Source organism: Diuraphis noxia, unplaced genomic scaffold (assembly GCF_037042655.1).
Source record: "Diuraphis noxia isolate RWA-SAM2 unplaced genomic scaffold, SU_Dnox_SAM2 contig0004, whole genome shotgun sequence".
Lineage (NCBI taxonomy): Eukaryota > Metazoa > Arthropoda > Insecta > Hemiptera > Aphididae > Diuraphis > Diuraphis noxia.
Genome location: NW_028301714.1, coordinates 68,818,636 through 68,841,988, shown reverse-complemented (window position 1 = coordinate 68,841,988; position 23,353 = coordinate 68,818,636). Strand labels below are relative to the sequence as shown.

At 30.3% G+C, this 23,353-nt stretch overlaps 1 protein-coding gene and 1 pseudogene across 1 annotated transcript; both read left to right on the top strand.

The window, feature by feature from the left end:
* Window positions 1-621: 621 nt before the first annotated feature.
* On the top strand, window positions 622-17,527 carry LOC149056413 (uncharacterized; annotated as a pseudogene).
* Window positions 17,528-17,622: 95 nt separating this feature from the next.
* Window positions 17,623-18,273, top strand: LOC107167881 (uncharacterized). The gene has a single exon (XM_015517093.2). It carries the CDS (start codon window positions 17,623-17,625, stop codon window positions 18,271-18,273), a length of 651 nt encoding a protein of 216 aa, XP_015372579.2.
* Window positions 18,274-23,353: the final 5,080 nt, after the last annotated feature.

Genomic DNA, 23,353 nt, shown 5'->3' with positions numbered 1-23,353 from the left:
TAGTATTATGCATGCAATTTTAGCTATCGTCTTGTTTACTCTATCCGACATTTATATTATTTTATTATCTATAGGTAATATAAAAATGAATCGCAAAATGTGTTGGTAAGCGCATAACACAACAATGCCTGGACCAATTTGGCAAATTATTTTTTTAATGTTCGTTTGAAGTCTAAGGATGGTTTTTACTGCGAGAAAAATTCGAATAATTGCTGGGAAGACCCTAAAAACAGCCCTTTTCTTTTTAAAACAGCCCTTACTATAATATGGATAGTATAATATTGATCGTCTACATGGCAATGTAATCACTGATCAAGAACATCATCTATGATGGTCGATTATTTTTTAGCTCTCTGTTAATGAACGATTAAAATTATAATGATTTGGTAGATGAACAATTATTACAATGCCATTTTTTTTTATTCATTATTCGTGTATGTATATTATTTAAAGACGTACATTTTTACTAAAAAAGTTGAAAATTAAAACATCAACAAACTGTCAATATGTCGTAGGTGTTGTTTTTCTTGGATTTTCTGTTACCTACTGTACTGAGTTTGCTTTTGTCAACTGATACACGTTACCTATGATCACTAATTATTGCATGTGACACAATATTTTTTACTTGATATTCCTCCTATACGACGAAGCAATTTAGGTAGAAAACACCGAAATGCTACAAACCAAGGTAATTACCGATCTAACCAAAGTGCACAAGAACGTGACGACCGAAATGAATCGCGCACGTTTGAATCGAGCTGCTTTCAGTTACGATGTGTCAATCGACTACAGTAACTACCACTGTGTTGTTATTGGTTCTATGAACTCGATTTGCTCATATTGTAAGGCTTTGAAATACAAAAACGAAGCCAATGGATTGTGTTGCGCAATTAATGGTAAAGTGAAATTGATACCATATTGGATCCACCACCAGAGCCATTTTACTCATTGGTTTCAGGAATAGGAACAGATTCCAGGGGCAATCATTAAGTGTTTGTGGTATTAATCTGGAAAACCCATGTTTCTCACATGGTCAATTGTATGTTGCCTGTTCCCGTGTTGGGAAACCATCATATTTGTTTATCTATGCGCCAGGTCATCAAACAAAAAACATCGTATATCACAAAGCAATAATCGCATATAGATAAAAATACTGTCAATATTTTTTCTTTTGAAGTATGAAAGATGTTTTTGAAATACTTGCAGGGTTACATATTTTTTCCCAATCCCTTCCCATCCGCCCGTTGAAGAAAAATGTTTTTTTTTTTCATTTATCATACGTTACATTTGTCAACATATTACATAAGAAAAATGTTGATAGCCCACCACTGTGAGCCACTTATATAGTAAATATGCGTATAGCATTCATCACGGAAAATAACTAGTTTGGCGCTGACTATAATATTGTATATATAGGGCGTGCGACGGATTCAAACGACTGATAATAAAATTCGGCTCGACACGCGTTTCATTCAGCATAAAAATATTATATTTCTATCATATTATATCATTATCATTATTATTATTTCCAGTATACGTTATTAAAATAATAATAATTTATACACGTCGATTAAAATACCGTGAGTCACTGGCGGTCACCCCGCAGTGCAGATATTGTGCGAAACAGTGCTACGAAAATGACGTGTAGATGATGATAATAATAATAATAATGGTCTGTGTGGTGAGCAAACCTTGAACTCTGTGGCTGAATATCTGCGAGGTGTGCTCTTCGGGATTAACCTTATTCCGCGTGCAGACACACGTTATTGATAGTTGGTAATAATTATTATGCGCGTGCGTAAAACCCACCGCCGTCCGCAATGACGGATATTTGTACTCGGAATGAGCGAAGGATAATAATAATATTATTATTTATTAGTTATTAAGTATAATATAATATATATACAGAATGTGTGTGTGCGTAATTAATATTATCATAATTTGTGCTATCTCGACCGCCGCGATTCATCCGAAATGACGCAATGGTAATATAGATATTATTATTATTATTTTTTTTTTTTGTAATTATAATTTTATTTCCCAAATCGATTAGATTTCGTTGAAAAAATTGCAACGGCATTCCGTACCAATGGCAGATTTTTTCAAACGTCTTCTATAACACACGTAGAGTTAGTCTAACTCTTCATTAGAAGTACTTGGTCACACAATTTTCCGCCACAGACTCACGTTCGATTCACCAGAATTATATTATAGATCGCCTGGATTACAACAATATAGGTCCATACTAAACATACTATATCTACCACTATAACCACAGTGTTGGTATATGACGCCGTTTTTACAACGAACGACATCGATGAAATCACTAGGACAATTATTGTAACACCAGTGATGTTGAAACGCACCATGTGCATACAGTGGTTCCTATCACCTAATTTACCTTTGACATGATACCTATGTGATAATCATGTTTTTTTTTATATGGTATGTCCCACCATTGGGTAATACTACGCTTAAGATCCAGGATTTACGTTAGAACGTAAAAATAAAATATTAAATGTCGTATTATTTTGTGTGTGCTTTGATTTGCATCCGATTTAAATTAAAAAAAGGGTATTTTGAAAGGGATCTTCAATGTACAGTGTTCAATGTACAAAGTGAAAATCGAATAACATTCACAGTAAATTTTAAACATTTGGGCGCCACTGTGTGCATAATAAACACATCCACTTAAGCGAAACTACGGGGGTCATACCGGTCTCTCTATGGCCTTGCCTAATATTGACTTAATAGAGCTAAAAATTAAAAAAAAAAAAATTATATTGTAGGAAATGAGAATTATTTTTTTAATATTTATCATTTGACCTGTCTTAAGTAAATTTTCCAGTTTTGCTTATGCGCGTCCGAGTCACTTATATATTCACGGAATTTATCGATTGAAATAGTTGATCAATGGAGTCTGCAGTGATCTCAATACATTCACTTTATACTTCGGCCTAGTTTAATACCTAGAAATAAATTATTTTGCTAAAATGTAATTTATTATTCTGAATACTGTCTGTTCAATATACGACAGTTAATACCGTATAATAAATACTCAACATATTTAACTAATAATTTAAGCACATCACTATATTAAAGACGATATAACCTGTAATATATATTATAGTAACTGTCGTCGTTTAATATGATAGGTATACCTGACAAAACGCTTTAAATGACTTAACTGCTAAAACTTCTAGTTACAATGCATTAAAAATGTCTACATTAATATTATTTGTGTTTAAACTTCAGTTTGGACGTAAAAAAATCAAAATTTAAGTACAACTTAAAAACATTTTAGTGTCTAAGACGCATCTCTGGGCATAAGATCGTATTAATACAGGACCTCTTACTGATAAGTTAGTCTCGATTTTTTATGAAAAACTATATTGTCATATTATAACACAATATAATATTGTATTATAAGCTTGTAACACAGCAGGTCATTGACGATAACGCAACGTTGTGCACGAAATTAGTTCTAACTATAGTCTTAATAATGTACAACGATTTACATATTATACATATTATAATATTTTTATAATACGATGAACCCGTCACGAAAAAAAAACGCATGACGACAAGTTTTTACTATAACGATTAACGAGTCATTAATTTCGGCGGTTCAAGCTCATTCCGGATTACCTAACCAGCGGTAACCACGTAGGTACCTAACCACGGTATTATGACGAGCCTAATTAGTCGAAGGAAGTTCTCAATAATTGTTCACATAGCGATTCACTCAATCGATACAAAAAAAAATAGTCACGTGTAAAATGTATGTGAAATGTGTAGAAAATAAATAACCCGTACGCGGCGTATCCAATAAAATTTAAACTAATGAGGAGGGGGAGGGGGAGATCTTTATATATATTATCATAAAGTATTATATTCTTGTGTTAACGTGCAACGTTTATTACCCACTAAATTTTGGTTTGTTTTAATTATACGTTTTAAGATTTTGATGCATGTCTCTTAGCTTATGATTATTTCACATTATATTATTATTCCGTTTCGACGAGTGATTTTATGCTTTTTATACACTCAAATTGCATAATGTTCGTCTTTAGACGTGTATAATAATAATATACTAATATTACATGCGTACTATACCTAAATAATATAATATACAAAAAAGAGTGGTGTGTTAATATCAGCCAAAGTTTTCAATTAGTTCAAAACCAATATATGATCGTATCGAAAGTCCATTACTATCAATTAGTATTATTATAACATAGATATTAAACGTGTATGTTAAAATTAGAAGCTTATAGTTGCCAACGCTCTTTATAAAGGTTCTTGACTGAATAACTTCTAATTATTGTGTAATAATATGTACTGAATAATATTATAAACAAACATTGTATTAACTTACGTAATATATATAAAGTTGAAATTTTATTTATATAGTTAATAAACTTTATTAATCGATAATACAATCGGATTATTAATTTAAAAAAATTTATCTTATTGCAGTAAAAAAAATAACATAGTATTACGTTTATAGTGTCTCCACTTTGCAGCAAAGTGGAATTTATTCGAATACCTATCTGGTATAAAATATGACTAAAAATCACTTACATTCATAATTAATACGTAGGAATTCAAATTCTGCACGACATTTTTTTTCTATTATATTACTATAGCCGTAACGCTTGTCGATTAATACAGTAATAATTTCTTGTATTTTACTACACCACCGGTTCATTAACCTTTTTCAAGCGATGTGAACAAAAAAATTAGTACGGTGAATCATTTTTTCCTGACAAATTTCACAAGAAAAACTATAGGACATGCAGATTATATACGCGTACATTTTAATATTATGTTGTACAGACGTGTTGGAATTTTTTAATGAATTTGTTATTCAAAATATTGAATTTGCGCTCGGAAATCACAGTCGGTCAAATGATTAATTATTAAGAAATCCTCAAATATACCCACGTGAAAATATATAAAAGTTAATGCGAATCGTTTTATGTATTGAAATATTATGTAACTATACCTAGAAAAATCGTAATCGTCGAGAACCTGCTCAGTTCTACTGAGTCGTTTTAAAAATACTATTTGTTGGCTCGTCAAGGAGTTTTGGTTGAAATAAAAATTTAACTAAAACAACGATAGCATTTTTTAATTATACATATTATATACATACTATTTACAGCTTCAATCTGCATATTACTTATTTCTAATCAATAATACGCATACATATCTGATGAGGCGTATTAAATATTAATTTAATAATATGCACAAGACTTTATAACTACCTATACCTATTTAATAATTTGAAGTTATAAGTATTATCTTCGTTTTTTTGTTTTAAATGTATATATCATCTAAACTTGGTTTTATAATAATATAATACAATAAAGCAACTATACCTGGTAGTTTTTAATTAAGTCTCAGTCAAAAAATAAGTTACCTGTAAGTATAGATAACTCATAGGTAATTCAACATTCGTGATATGTCAACCGCCCTGACAAGGTTCTTATCCATGGAGGCAAGACATGGGAGTTAACTAGTTATACTACTCAGGAGTGGATTGGACCTGAAACATGGGAAGAGAGTTGAAATACGTTCTGGACAGGGTCTTCCCATTCCTTACATTAATACCACTAATTTCCCATCCTATATAGTTACGACGATGATAATACATCTATTGCTAGACATCAATTTTGTTTACAAAAACATTACAGTATTTGGTAGGTATATTACCTTGCAGTGGTTTAAGCTTTAAATCAATAAATTGCGGTAGTCACGAGTTCCACACAATTACGTATACACAAGTGAAGGATTTAAAAAACGAGAAAAAATTAATTTTTTACGATAGTATAATTTTTTTTTATTGAACATATTTGACATCGGCAGCAAAAGTCATTAGTCACAATTAGAATTGGTATACACAATTTTTTTTTAGATTTTACTATACAGATTGTTTTTTTTTTTAAGAATTTGAGAACCCATGCGATTGTGGTAGCGTCCGGTCAAAGAGCCGAGTCCAACGTTGTGAGTACGTTTGAATTTCTCCGTTCATCCGTAAATTGGTGGAATTCTGTGTTTATGTGACAGACTGTTAGTTCAGCTCCACAAGAAATGCACAGTGGTTTTTCTTCCTTTTTCATGAGGTATCCATGTGTAAGACGGGTGTGGCCGATGCGATGTCTGATAATATAATTGTAATATATTATACATTCCTACATAATATGAATATACCTAGAAATAATATAATATAATGATTACCCGAGTTCCGATGGATACGCAAAACGGTGCACCGACCGTAGTTCTTTTTTCTTTGATCGGAATGTAGATTTTTAAAAAATAAACAAAAAATACTAAAAAAATTGGTTACGTGGTGGTATATATATATATATATATATACACACCTGTATATGTCTCAGTATATTATAAATACACACAACAATGATTAAAATATTATTATTTTTAGTTCCATGCACCGCGATCGACATGGATGAAAATAGAATCATAATATAACTAATATTATGCTCATAAGAACAGTATTTTCACAGAAAACATTTTATAACTGATTATCATTTTTATCACTACTAGTATTTTTATAATCCATAGTTTTATTATTTGTTATACTTAGTGTATATTATTATTTATTTCATGTTATATAGGTATTATAATATTTATAATATACGGTAGATATATCTAATACATATGCGTCCCTAATAATTTGGCTTGCCTCAGGTCATATTGTCGCTTTCAATATTTGCGGTGTTTTCTGATTGAGTATATAATTTAGTTGCCATTTAGATGTAACATTTTCAATCAAATTATATTATTGAAACATAATTATAGAAAACGCGTTAGTTGCAATTGTTGGCAAACATATATCGATTATTATAGATATATAGACTTATAGTATTCGACAACCATGGTATAAGCAGAAATTATAAGTTAGGTTACGAGTTGATTTCATTATTAATTGTCGTTGAATCGAAGTTTTAGTACATATAAGAACAACGAATTCTTTTAAATAGTGAAATATTAAATTTTATATGATATATGTATATCTTCCCTGTGGACTATTAAAAAAAATTTCCATTGTAAGATTATCAAATGTTTTAAAGGTATCATTAAGGGTAGATCAGAATTTAGTACCATGAAAATGCATTCATGAATGGTTAAATGTAATTAAATAAAATAAGTTTCAGTATTGGCAAATAATTGATCTTCAAAAATATTTAACAGCATATTGATAGCGCAAATACTTAATAATTTATACATATCGTTTTTAATAAATTTAACTTTTAAGTAATTATTATGTAGCGTTAAGTGTTGAAATAAATAAAAAAACAATTATGAATGATAGATACAGTGCTTGGACTAAACAAGCATCTGCTGGACGAAAATTTTCTATGGTTTCACGTGTGTCAGAGAGAGAGAGAGAGAAATCAATTAGTGTATTGATTATATCCTTTTTGGATATCATTTTAAATAACAGATCAGCACCATCGATATGATTATTTTTATAAGTTTATCGACCTAATCATATTATACCTGTAAATAAGATATAGGCTTTAACCAGTATCGTCGAACGTTTGACAAAACAGTGGCTTACAAAAAATGTAATATTATATAGTAATTCGTGTGTTTCACATATCTTCAAACGGATACCACACATTATTATTGTACAAAAATACTAACAATATTATAACATCGTTGTAAAGTCATATGTCCGTATAATATAAAACAGGAGTAGGTACATTATATAATACGAAATAAATGCGTGGCACCTCCGCGTTATCAATCATAATATTAATATCCGAACGATGCACTCCCGCACATTATACCTATCCACTGCAGCTGCTGTGTGCAACGATGCACATTGCACACACGCACAACACGCGGCCGATGATCAGCGACCCATTGTCCGCGTAGGCGTTATATTATGCCTATTATAATAGTCCTATACTATGTGCGATATTCGTATCAAACTCATCTATGTACGTGTAGGTATATATACGTCGTTTTTAGTATTATTATTTTTTTTTTCATCGTACTCCACGTGGTCTGCTATGACTCCCGAATGTAAAGATCGCTGCTCGTTCGCCTCCTGTAAAAGTATAATATAATATTATTATATTATTACGTGTGCGGCCGTTTCGAGCTCGCCGCGAGATTAAAAAAAAAAATTCTAATATTACAATAATATAAATATTTTACGTATAGGTACGGACGGCAAAACACGTTTACTGCGAGACTAACGACTTGTGCCATGTATATAATATAATATTATGATCATGGTCTGTGCCTGTGTGTCTGTAAAGTGAATTCGGCGTGTATACGTCAGACACGATGGCAAATTGGAGGTATACGCATGGAATTCGGCAAGGTCGTCTGTATCATAATATATAGATAGTTATTATCATGACACTGTGTGAGTGTGTGTATGTTATTATATTATACGCACGTGAATCAGTGCTGCAACGCTCTAGAATCATCACTTGCAGCATTAATATTACATATAATATATATATGTTGTACGCACGTATAATATATTACTCGCGTACGAGAATTTCTTAAAAAAAAAAAATAATCAACTTCGTTCTATAATAATAGTATTATCAACGAAGTGCAGCAACCACGAAAGTAAAGTATATAATAAACACCCGTAATGCAGCACTGCATCAGAGACTGCAGCACATCCCGCGAGAATGCAAGTTTTGATTTTTATAGAGGCTTTATTGTAGTCTGTTGTTCTCATTATATTATGTGTTATTGTGTTCGGATATAACTATTATTGTCGCAAAGAGTCCTATTATGTGTTCTAGTATCATTCACTTTTGAACGAACTTTTTTCACGCTGAAAGTCAATAAAAATAGTACAGTGAAATCTATGCGGGCAACGGCTAAAAGCTGATCAGCACATTCACACATTGGAGACTTCAATATTTTGGAGGATGCTAATACCTTTTTATACCTTATAAGTTGATTAATAATTATTATCCTTCAGAAAACACATTCCTTATCTATAGCAGTCTGAAATTCCACCCCACGATAACACAAGTTTTGGTTTTAGGATGGGCTTTAGTAATTGCAGTTCTTATATAGTTCTTACTATATTATGTTCAGAGTGTTCAGAAATTGTTATTATTTATTATTATCACAATGCCATCCTCCCCAGGGTTTTATTGTGTATATTATAATCTAGTTTCATTCACTTTTGAACAAGCTTCTTAATACTACAAGTCTATAAAAGAAAATATAATAATTATAGTGAAATCTAAGCGGACAACAAGTAAATAATGCTGATAGGTCAGGATAATTCACACATTAGAGCCGGTGGAGAAGAAAATAATATTTTTAAGGACGTTAATTAATACCTCTATGTAGCTTACAAATTATTATGTTGAAATTATTTATCTTTCAGCGAGCTTGCACTATTTGTGATGATAACCCGATTCTGAGTTTTACCAAATTTTACTGGAATAAACAGCAAAATCACTAAATGTACTAATCTAAAGATCTTTAGAAGTAGGAGTATTAATTAAGCTTAAAAATTAGGTAAAATAATTAATATTGCGTAAATGTAGGAATACAGTTAAACAGTAATTTATACTTTGAATCGAGTGAGATTATTTTATTACTGTCGTGCATAGGTACGTGCGATATTTCTGATAACATAAATATTACGTAATGCATATTATTATTAATTTACATGCAAAATACAAATTACATCAATATCGATAAATTTCAGCTAAAAATTCACCTTGAATATACATCTTGAGGTAATCAACGCGTCAGTTTTGAGGAAGCTATTAATTTGTATTCACATTGTCAGTCCTCGTAAATTTCAAAAATACCTATACCATGCACGATTACAGATACATAGATACACACATCAGACACATGTATATGCAATATTATTGTATACGAAATCTTACACATTTATAGTTTATTATAAACGCACATCTTCATATACTAATAATTACTTCTGTATAATATGTATAAAATATAATATATATGTATAATAGTTATACAATTAATGGCTCTAAATTATGATTTGTGCGATACAACACTCATTACATATCATTATTATCATATATTATGTATACATTTATGTGCGTTTAATATTAATTGTTTGCTATTGTTTGCGAGATGAAAGTGAAATTAAAATTAAAAGTCAAGTCCTTCGGTTAAACAATTTTACTCGTGAATACGAAAAAAATACCTACAGTACCTACAATGTTTCATTGCGGTTTTAGTACTGGTCATCATCATTTCAACCATTATAATCGCCCTGTCAATATACACATGTATACAAATACAAGACGTAACAGATAGAACTGACTTTTGTTTAAATTTATTTATTTTTTATTTTTTTCAATAAGTAACTAGCATACACATGCTAGCATATACATATTTTATGTTTATATTTTAATACTGAAAATAAAAATTTTTAATTCAATAAAAAAAATTTTGGATAAATTAAAAATAGCCTATATTTTGTGAATCTTTTTATAAGAACAAGTTTGATAATAAAAAGATTTATATAAGTCAAGCAGTTTATTTTTTAGAATTTTTTTGAAATTCAATATTTTTTGGTTAAATTAATTTGGAACGTAATAATTTTTTTTTAAATATAATTTTTAAGAATTTTCTGACATGAATATATTTCTTAAAATATTTACTTATCATATAATATTTACAATTTTTGTCATACGCTAAATTAGCATTTTTTTTTTTTTTTTTGTCAGGTCTTTCTGTTACACCCTGTATTATGTAATATTATGTGTTATATTAATTATAATTTTATACGTATAAAAACGGAAGTATAAATAATATAGTAGACGAATGGATTATTATAAATAAATCGTGTTTTTAGAATATGTGCTTTGTGTATTTCTATAGGAATACGAGTAAAATATTCCATTGCTCATTTTATATGTATAAATAAATAACAAATATACGCAGTTAATTACCTTCGTTTTTCGATCTTAAATCATACGGTGATCGATAATTGGTAAACGAATTGATGAACTCGTTAATATCATATATCATGATGATATTATATGAATATAGGTATACTATTATTATTATATATATTATTTGTGAACTTGAGCGGATGTATTTAAAAAAGGTTTAATTTAAAACTGGTTAAATCGTGAAAAGATTTATGACAGTAAACAATCTAGTAATAACATCATCTTATAATATTATACGCAGTATGATTCTAGCCTCTAGGACGTTTAGTTCTGAATGTTTTGATCCAAGCCATTTGTTCCTCGAAAAATAGGTATCTATAGTATCTACATAACCAAACCGGCATAGTATACATATTTTGGCCTTCGGTAAGTACTGAGTACAGTACTATTTATTTTCATATTTTCGAATACGAAAACATTTTTCCATTTTTAAATAATTTGTAAGATTTACATACTATTGTAATAAATGTATAGGTAAAATATGAGTGCATTAATAATCAATGGAGTAACAACTTACTAACTCATTTTAAATTTATAGGTACCTGCCCATATAAAACGTCATTATTATCATTAATTTTTCACCCGTTTGTACTAAAGAATGTACCATTTAAATACAAAATGATATTTTTTGACAGGTGCAATGCCCCACATACAGTATTTATATTCGTACTGCAACAGACATTATAGATAATAATTTCCGTGTGGGTTAAAAAATCTGCGATGACAAACGTGGGTGGAATCAGGATAGAGATATGTGAGACAATATATAGTGTGTAGTGGTAGGTCGAACACGAAAATACATTTGGTCACACAAGTCTGACAATTGTGTCACAATATGCTCACATGTCGTTCTTGATATACGTATAAGTATAAGTACTATATATTACGTGTACCTACAATGAATAACCTATCGTTAAATATGGAAACCGCCAACTGAAGTAACGAAAATTTGAAAAAATATGATACATTAAACACAGACGAACGCGGCCCACTGTTCTACTCGTATGTTTATAATTATTGATAAAAATATAGTTTTGCAAAAGATAACATTTTATTCAAGTAATGTGATACTTATCATTATAATATACAAATATTATGATACATAAAACGTATACAGAGTTTAACTATCGGTTATATAGACTATAATAGTAATGAGTCAATGGGAGATAATTCAGAAAAATAAATAATAGTATCAGTAAAAATTTGTTTTGTATTTAAATGGTTGCCAACCAATGTTGCAATTATAGTTAGTCAGGCAGATGTGGTAAAAATAAGCATAAAAACGTCGCGTTTATGATTTCGAGTAAAGAAATTATATCTTGAAACAAATATGAAAGTTGAATGTGTGTTTATAACTTATTTAAGTACTCAAAATCTAATTAACAGATTTGGCGGAAAAATTCATGGCCACTACTGTCTCGCCACCGGACACATGTATAATATCTAAATTTATATTTTATTTATCATTTTATACCTATCTACTATGGTATATTGTATATTCATACAAAAAAAACATTATAAAAAATAACAATTAAGAGACCTTAATCTTTTGAATATCGATTTAAAATTTTAGATGCATAAAAATTTTCAAAAAAAAATTAGCTTCTTTAAAACGCCAAATTCAAAATTATTGTAAATTTGGATGTGATTTATATGCTTGATGATGAATCTTCTTATATAGGGTAAGTACTAAATATCTATACGTCACTACGTCAATGATGAACGACAGTCAATGATATAACTTTAAAAATCGTTTAAACTTTAAAGGTTTACAAAATCAATACTTTATCGTAATATCGACTTGATTTAATAAACTTACTTGATTAATACTGTATACATATAAAAACTTCTAAATCTATTTTCTATTTATTTTTATATCTTGATGAGTATCATAATTGTTGGTCTTTTTAGAGTTTTATGGATTTATTTCAAGTACCTAAAATTCAATTTATTCTTAAATCGAAATTTTGCATTCATCAGATACAAATTTTAATCAGAGAAACCAAGGATCCAACGCAGTCGAAATCTGTTTGTAAACATACAATTTATTAATTTTTAATTCGATGTTATATTATATATAATCATCTCGAATGAATCCAAAATTGCATATTATATAAAAATATATACTATAAATTTAAGTATATAAAATTTATATAAATGATTTAATGTGTAGTTTTGATTTCTTAACATATATTATTATTTTCCTAAATACGATGTAAGGTAATGAATAAATCGTATTTGACGTGAGTCACTTTCGATAATAGTGTACACAGCAGTAACCATACACTAAATTATTTATGTAAATACGCCTAGGTCACTGTGGTTTTGCCAATTTCCTGAGCCAAGTGAGCAGCTTTTCGCGAATTTTCAAGGTTAATTGTACATTATCCTAACATCGTGTATCTCTGATATATGTCTATTGTCTAATGAACATTTATATATCTCAATTATTATATAATATAATTATTGATATTAAACTGTCAGCAGGAGGAGCAATATCTACCTACGACTACACAGAAAATTGTTTGTTAAGTTTGATCCAAGAATCACTTAAATGTATAAAAGCCATTACATAATATGGCACCTATATTTTCTCTTCCATTATTTAAAATTAGATAAAACAATATCAACAAATATAATAACGAATACGAGTCGTAGAAGGTCTTTTATAATGGGACGTACAATTTAGTTTATAATATGTCACCGTCACTCTCGTCACCGAAATTAAGCAACAAAGCCGGTATTGACGAAATGTCACTTGTGCTCTGGTGCTCATCGATTGCCTGATTGTAACAAATTTAAAGCGGCATCCGTTGTCGACCGTTACAATACTGTCTGCACCCATCGTCTTTGCATGGTTTGTTTGAGGGAAGTGCATATGTCTTACAAGTGCCCTGCATCATGCTCTATTTGTAAGCGAAGACATCACGCTTTATTGCATCGAGAGGCAACCGCAAAGAAGCCCGTTCCGCCTGCTGCTATTCTAGGTCGACAGGACCGCCGTTCTATTAGGCACTGCCCTGGTACATGTTCGGGGTACAGTGGGGAGCTTCAGGACAGTGCGTGCATTGATTGATTCCGCATCGCAGATTAGTGCGATAATCTCCCATTGCTGCGACAGATTAGGTCTTCGACCGTCGCGTTGGACCGTTCCGGATTCAGGGTTATCTGGGCAGAAAGTCCCGGATGTGCAAGGGAGACTGTTTGAATTATAGTAGCTAATTACATATTTTATTAAGAAAAATTCCATTATATAGCCGGTTCAGTAATTAAAGTAGGTATACATTATAAGGTTATAAATTTATAAACCAATCTCAATTATTTATATAAAGTCACATTTTTGTTGTTGTTATTGATGAGTATGATAGGAATATAATATTTTGAGTGATGACGGTTTGAACGATTCATATTTTCTTGTACGATGAGTTTCTCATTTAGGAAATCAACTACAGTGAAACCTCTAAATACCGGACACTCTCGGTCACTTAAATGTCGTCCGCTATTTGGAGGTGTCCGCTATTGAGAGGTGTCCGTTAAAGGAGGTTTCACTGTATCTACAAATGTTTACAAATTGATTTTTATTTCCAAAAATAAACGCGTTTAAATAGATTATACCGATCATAATATTAAAGTAATCATTTAAACAGATTTTCTCGGAATATTTATATAATTATTTATTCATCAACATGGACGATTTTCTATAAAAATATATTTAACACGTTCACGCGTAATATATTATGTACGTTTAGTCTTTAGATCTGTTTATAAGTACATCAAAAAACAATATGACACGGTTGACAAATATTTTCGATACTTATATTCATACAACCTATAATAATATAATGTAATATGCATATTATTTGGAAATATTTTTTAATAGAAGGTTATGTTTTAATAAAAAATAAATAATATTATTGGATTATATTCTCAAAGTGCAGTATACCCATAGTTGAAAATCTTAACAAAATTATAAATTTTTTTTAAAATCATGGCACATAGAATATTGTATTTTTATACAGGTAGGTAATAATAATATTGTCGTTCCGTCGCAATTATCATGAAATAATGGAATTATAAATAAATTTGATTATATACCTACCTATAAATTATAACAGTAACTTAAATATTACCTACCTAACCAGCTGACATTTTGTTGTTAATATCTGTATATATAAAACAGTAAGCTGATTGACTGCTATCAACGCACAGCTCAAACCATTGGACGGATCTGGCTGAAATTTGGCATACAGATAGCTATTATGATATTATAGACGTGCGCTAAGAAAGGATTTTTCGAAATTTTGAATTTAAAGGGTTGAAATCGGTAAAAGAAAATTTTTACATGTAATTTGTATATCTAAATACAATAACAGTCAACCGATTACGGGAAATACGGTACGGCACGGCGACCAGAGGGTTTCCATCTAACTGTACTCTGACTTTTAATTTGTGGGTGTATTTTATCAGCGTGTAGATATGAATTGTTCAGTATTGGTATTGGTATAGTGTATAAATATATTGATTTGTACGGCATTGTCGGCGTTAACGCGTTGTCGGCGGATAGAGCCGCGGTAGCACCGTTGTCGTTTTCACGATAGAAGTTATTAAGTAGTATTTAGAAGATATTATTAAGTGATTATCCTACATATTATATTAATAGCTGCGCGTGACGAAAACGTTTGCTTATATAAAATTTGTATGGCCACTTTGTCGTTGTCGTTGTCATGAAGTGTAATATAAAACAGTTTTTTAGATTTTTTCGTGTTTGGTTTTTGTTGTTAGAAGGATTAATTTAACGTTGTTTAATTTAATTACCTAAGAAATAGCTAAAGAAAGTCTTTTAGTTAAAGGAGAACTTGAACAACATACTGTTGTCCCCATTGTTGGCGATGGTGCCTGTTTATTCCGAGCTCTTTCTTTTTTAATACACGGAACACAAGACAATGCGATGGAGGTGCGATCACTAATTGTTGGACATGTGGTGAATGCTTGGACCAAGTTTTCAGTTATGTCCCACAATATAAATAGTGATAATTACTCAACGGCTAATGAATGTTATGCTGATATGATAAAAAATGAAACTTATGGTGGGTTTTGTGAGTTTATAGCAGCAAGATGTATATTTCCATTTAATTTTAAAGTTTATCGAAATGGCATCTTATACACGGAGTCCGGATCTAATGATTGTCCAGTAAAGCTTTTACGATTTGGACAAGAATAATTGTCCAATGGTCATTTTGATGCTTACCTTCCTACTGCGACAGAAAACAATACTCAGAGTCGTATAGAAGAACTGGTCGATGAACGCGAACATTCACCTATTGCATCTTCAGTACACAGTAACATTTCTGCAAACATTTCACTATCTCAATCAAGTGAAACAGATAAATCTATTTCGTCCTCATTAATTAAAAAGAGAAAACGAAGAGCTAGATTTACTAATTATACAAGAAAAAAACAAATAAAAAAAGCACAAAAAAAATATAGACAGAATCAAACTGAATCTAGGTATAAGGAAAATACTACTATATGCGTCTATGGAAAAGCAAGGTGCATTCAGATATGGCATATGATCCAGATATTGCATATAGAACTGACACCTGTGTAGCTTTGGGTTCTATGACCTATAAGTGTCAGTGGTGCAACGCTTTGAAGTGGAAAGATGAGACACTTGGTATGTGTTGTAGCACCGGAAAAGTACAACTTGAGAGGTTAAAACAACTACCTGAACCTCTCTATAGTTTGGTTAACGCTCTGCACCCAGATCATGTGCAATTCATGAACAATATTCGAAAATATAACGCCTGTTTTCAGATGACGTAATTTGGTGGTAAACAGGTAACAGCAGACGGTTTCTTACCAACTTTTAAAGTTAAAGGACAGGTCTACCATTTAATTGGAAGTATATCACCTGAACCGGGACAGGGCGCACAGTACCTTCAAATCTATTTTGTCGGTGAAGACGAACGAGAATTAAATATTCGGTGTTCTAAATATCCTAACTTAAAACCCAATTTAATCAAACAACTGCAGGATATGCTACACCAAGTGAACCCATATATAAAAGATGAAAAAGTGCCATCGATAAAATACCTCCTTCAGAGTCATTTAAAGTTGTAATACTTGCAGATAAAAAACCACCAGAAGAACATAGAGGCAGGTATAATGCACCAACGGCAAATGAAGTTGCTTTAGTGTTAGTAGATCAGCTGTTTGATCGAAGAGACATCATCCTCGAAAACCGAAGTAACTCACTTCACCGTATCAGTGAAATACATCGAGCATACGACGCACTGCAGTATCCTTTAATGTTTTGTTGGGGGGATGATGGGTATGCAATCAATATACCACAACGCGATCCAAAAACCAAGTTACCGCTTAAACAAACTGTCTCTGCAACAAGTTTTTACTCATATAGAATAATAGTCAGAGAAGGGGAAGACAACTATTTAGTTAATTATCATTCTCTTTTCAGTCAATATTTGGTAGATGAATACGCCAAAATTGAAACTGAAAGACTAAATTACATCAACGAATGGCCCATGCCACCTTCAAATTACCACTCAATCTAACAACTTCGGTCACTCCCTTTTTTAATATATCAAAACAAAGTAATTTTGCGGAAGTTTTAAAAGATACAAAATTAATAGTGTGGGACGAAATTACAATGACGCATAAGGGCGGTGTTGAGGCTTTAAATAGATCTCTAAAGGATATAAGGGGAAATAAAAGGTTAATGGGTGGTGTAACGGTTTTACTGGCTGGAGACTTTAGGCAGACTCTACCAGTAGTACCAAAAGGGATCAGAACTGATGAAGTCAAGTCATGTCTTAAAAGATCTATTTTATGGCCTAAGATTAATATACTCAAACTGTCAAAAAATATGAGGGTACACTTGGGAGAGGAAAAGTTTGCTGGTGGATTTGCAGATCTTTTACTTGAAATTGGCAATGGTGATTATCCATCGTTTGATGAAATGATAACTATCCCAGAAAATGTGTGCACAGTTGTAACTACGGTCCAGGATTTAATATCAAAAATGTATCCAGATATTGCTCATATTCATGATAATCCTATGGACTGGTTGTGTGAACGTGCTATACTCACTCCAAAAAATGACCAAGCTGCGGCTATCAATGATACACTGCTGATGTCTTTTGAAGGGGAAGAAAAAGTATATACTTCGATAGATACTTCGGTGGTCAACATGGACGATGCAACTAATTATCCGGTTGAATTTTTAAATTCATTGAAACCACCGGGCATGCTATATCATAGGCGTATTCTGCGTGTGGGCACACCTATTATGTTGTTGTGAAATTTGAAATCGCCTAAACTGTGCAATGGGACCAGGCTTAAAGTCAAAGCTTTACATCGCAATAAAGTAGAAGCCACAATTTTAACAGGATGTGCAAAAGGAGAAACTGTGTTTGTACCACGAATCCCTTTAATTCCGAATGATCATCCGTTCGAATTTAAACGATTACAGTTTCCTCTGAAAGTCTGTTTTGCAATAACTATAAACAATTCTCAAGGCCAAACTCTTAAATTTGCAGGAATAGATTTGCGAGAAAACTGTTTTTCACATGGACAGTTCTACGTAGCTTGCTCACGCGTAAGCTCGCCCAATAGCTTGGTGATTTTGTCGCCTACTAATAGATCAGTGAAGAACATTGTCTACAAAGAAGTTTTGCAGATAACATATTGAAAAACTATTAGTAAAACATTTATTTTGAACCTTTAGTGCTAAAATTTATCGTGAACAAAGCTTCTGCCGCTAAAACCTATAACTTATAGAATAGGTTATGATAATAATCATTTGTATAAAATATTATTATTTCAAAAATCTTAATTAATTTAAATTTCAATAGATTTAACAAAATTTAATCTTGGCAGGTAACATACATTTATATACTTAAACCCGGCAACGACGGGTAATTCAGCTAGTGTAGGTATATTTGATCACAGTGTCCGAACCCCTAATGAAAATATCAATAATAAAAAATAATACCTGTATAATAAATAACATTATTATGGACATTTTTTTTTTTTTTTACTGAGATGACTAGACAATTCAATTTTAAAGTATTGGCTAGTTATCATACAAATAAATTGATAATCAAAATGTGTATTATATTTTTTTGTATAGAGATGAATTTATCTAGATGAATGATTTTTTTATCTTAGATAATTATTTAGATAAAATTCAAATATTTATCTAGATAAGATAAAAGATAACTAAATAATTATCGAGATAACTTATCTAGATAAGTCTCAACACTGCGCATCACATGTCGGGCGTAATTAATCGTTTTTTTCCCGAAAAACATGGTTTCGTACTTCAAGTAATATGGCTTATTGAAAGGGTTTACAGTAAAAATACATATTGTAAAAAATGTAGAGAAGAATTTTTTCTTGAATCGTAAGAAACCCGATTTTTATATCTTATTCTAATCACCCAATATCGCATAGTATATTAACAAGTTTTTTTAAACTTTTTATCGACCACTTACTAAATTAATTAATAAAAATATCGAAAATTGAGCTTCTTACGATTCTAGATAAAATTATCCTCTACAATTTTTATAATAAGTGATTTTGCTGTAAACCGCTTCAATAAGCTATATTATTTGAAGTACGAAACCATGTTATTATGCAATATTTTGTTCACTAGTGCACCCTCTTAAGTCAAAATTTAAACTTTAAATGCTTTTTTAAAAAAAAAAAATCGTGCCTATGTATTTTTAATATTTTTCAACTGCTATTGAAACAATATGTTGGAAGCCTTAATTTCAAGTATCTGCGGTCATTTGTTTTAAAATTACACCAAAATAAGAACATCGCTGAATGAGAAATCTAGTAAAAATCCAATGTTGTAAAAATTTAAATTTCAAACGCTCATAAAAACTTAATTTGAATTTCTGGTGGATATTTTTTTTATGATAAACATTGACAAACTTATAAGAAATCTTGTATTAAATTTTCAAATCTTAGATCTGAAAAGAAAATTTTTATGAATTTATAGCAAATAATTTATGAATTTTCGTGATTTTTACGTATTTTGTCAAAATTCAAACTTTTAATGCTTATAAAAAAAATTGTGGCTATGAATTTATTTTATTTTTTAACTGCTATTGTAACATTATGTTAAGAGCCTTTTATTAAATTTTCAAGCTTTTCTGCCTAACAAATAAATTTTTATCGATATTAATTTAAAAAAAATTAATAATGATTGAAAATTTCAATTACCTATGAATAGTTCAACTTAAATCAAAAATTTTTGAAAATTGCATGGTGGATAGAATATACTTATATAAACATTCGGTAAAAATATTTCATGAATCTATGGTCATTTGTTTTAAAGTTACATCAAAAACCAAAATTGATTTTGTCGAAAACTGATTGTGCGTAAAAATTCCCATTTTTCCTTAATTTTTAGTTTGGTTATCCCGACTATTTATAACAAAATTGAGAAATTTTACTTTTGACTCTTCAAAGTACCAACGAGATTCACTTTCTGATCGAACGAGGTACTGAAGTCGAAAATTGAAGCACTTTTACTACCCCAAAACGTGATAAGATAACAGACACAAAAAAAAAAACACACATCATGGTAAAATCAATACATTCTTCGCTCCGCTCAGAATCTAAAATCGCTTCTGAATTTCCTCAATAATCTCCATGTCGGCATAGGGAATTCAAATAGGAGATCCATATACTCTGAGGTGGATCTAACTAAAGCGCTATAAAGCAACTTAAGCGTATCAATATCCTAAAACTCAGACGAGTGACGCTTCACAAAGCCTATATTGAAGTAGTAATGATATTTTTAGTATACATTCTATATGTTCCTGAAAATCTAAATCACGGTTTAAAGTTATACCTAGGTATCTAATAGATGAGATTGAATATTAAGTTCAATATTAAAAATATTGTTTATACAATAACTAAAATTAATATGTTTACGGGAACTGTAGAAGCACATGGCAGGATTATGCTTATAATTAGTATAATATAGCATTATAAATTTATAACATTTAATAAAATTGTCTATATGACATAATAAATCGTTAAAATGGGGCCCCTGGCCAACACCAAAAAAATGGATCGACATGGAGAAATATGTCGTGAATTGAATATTAGGTTTTAATATACAGGGTGATTCTTTTATCAAACAACACTCATTATTTCAAAAACTATTGAATTTTTTCAAATTTTTTTTTTTTCAACATTTTGGAACCATCTTGTTCTAGAACTATATATTTTTTAAATATTTTCACCCTTATATTTATCAGGTTAACCATTATCAACTTTTGATTTTCAAATGACAACCTATACTTAAAATTTGATAAACTAAAAAGGCTATTTTTTCAATGAATTTTCACGTTTAAATTTTCATTTTTCGTCAATTCGTTTACAAGATATAGCCTCCCAAAGTTGGGTGGTTTTGGGTGGTGTTTGTGTGTTATAGGTGTATGTTAGGTGGTATTTACACACAAACACCATATTAGTGTTGTAAAGAATCACCCTGTATACATATAAAGTAAAGTTTAAATTTTGTAAAGTGATAATTTTCATATCGTTTTTATTCCGTTCGATTTTAGTAATAGCCGTAAATACCCTCTCCTTGCATAGAACGCAATAGTCGATAACAGAGATAAAATTAAGGTTTTATCTATATGAAATATGATTATTCAATTATTACGAATTAATTTTCCATTGTTTGAAGGCAAGCTTGTTTGAAGGCAAGCTAATACTAGAGGTACATTAAGATTATGGTTTAAAAATAAGAAAATAGATTGAGAAGGAAAAAGATAAAAAGAGTATGTTATTATATAATGCTTCTAATGCACAGTATTATTCAAAAAAGTACAGACGACAGATCACAACAGAACATTTTCTGCATGTTTTAACTGCAGTTAAAAAGCAGTACACACTAAAAAACGTGTAACAAATGCTTTTGCTAAGATTTTTAATAATCTTAATATAAATGTTTTGAATTAAATCATGAATTATGATACCAGTTTTTTAACTGATAACACTAAATTTATAAAGTAGCCAACAGAAACATGGCCGCCACGTTTTTGTTTACATTGAAAGTGTCCCTCCCGATTTAATCTATTCTGTGATGTTACTATGTAAACCACGCAATTTATTGTAATAATAATAAAAATAACAATAAGAGCAATAATTATAATGATGATAATAATAATAGTTTTGACCCAACTCTGTGGACCCAACGCGATACCACCATACTAATTTTAAAATTATTAAAAAGTATAAAATTGTAAAACATAAAAAAAATGTAACTATATATAATAATGGCCATGTGCCGATGTTAATAAATAAAAATATAATATAATAATAGTTATTGTAATAGTAATAGTAAAAAAAATAATAGTAATGATAATATACATAATGAAAGTATATAAGTTGATAAATGGATTTTGCCATCTGAAATAAAGGCAAAAGGGTGCAATATGGCGCTTACACGATGAAATTCTACCAGGAAAATAGTCAATGTCCTATTATAGAATTAACATTAACTGAAATAATATTATTTTTCTATTATATTTTTTGAATTTTCAGATTCCGTGTTTGCGATTAGCGTTGGTGTTCAATTAAAGGTATACTTATCTAAAGGTTAGGTGGTTAGGTCTATCTATACATATCTCTACTTATCTATGTGCATTGTGCATACATACAGTTTTAAGTGTTTTATATCTTTGTCTCTAATCACACCCTCCACTCCGACCTCAAAATACCGTCTTTGAATTAGCGAAAACACATTATAAACGTTTCAATAGCCGCCTAGCCCACCATACAAATCCCTTAATCTCTGACCTATCATCTGTTTCTATCCCAGGTAACCCAACTTAAAGATTAAAAAGACAGTGGTGTCGCGACCGGCTAGCCTAAGTGAATATATATATGTACAATTGTACAATAATAACCTAGCCTAAGAAAATCTTATTTATGTCGCAGTACCTCCACTGGGAGGCCTCTACAATCCGTCAAATCTGCCATTTTATATATTATTATTATTATTATTATTATTATTATTTTTTATCTTAGCTTCTATCATCAATTATTCTTATTGTTCTCCTTTGAAACAGATTGAATAAAACATAATAATAAAAACAAAAAAAACTTGTTTTAATATACACTTTGTTGAAAAATCCAATAATTAGTGGGTATTATTTTTTTTTAAATGTTCAACAATCTGAGTGTTACTGCTAGATGACTTCTTTCCTCATATCTCCAAGTCTTTGTATAATATACTACGCACATAATATAATAGGTACTTATTGCAAACACCATTAACGATATTGTATATATTCCAATAAATGTAAAACAAAAAAAAATGTTCAACATTATATATAAAATATTTGTGTCTT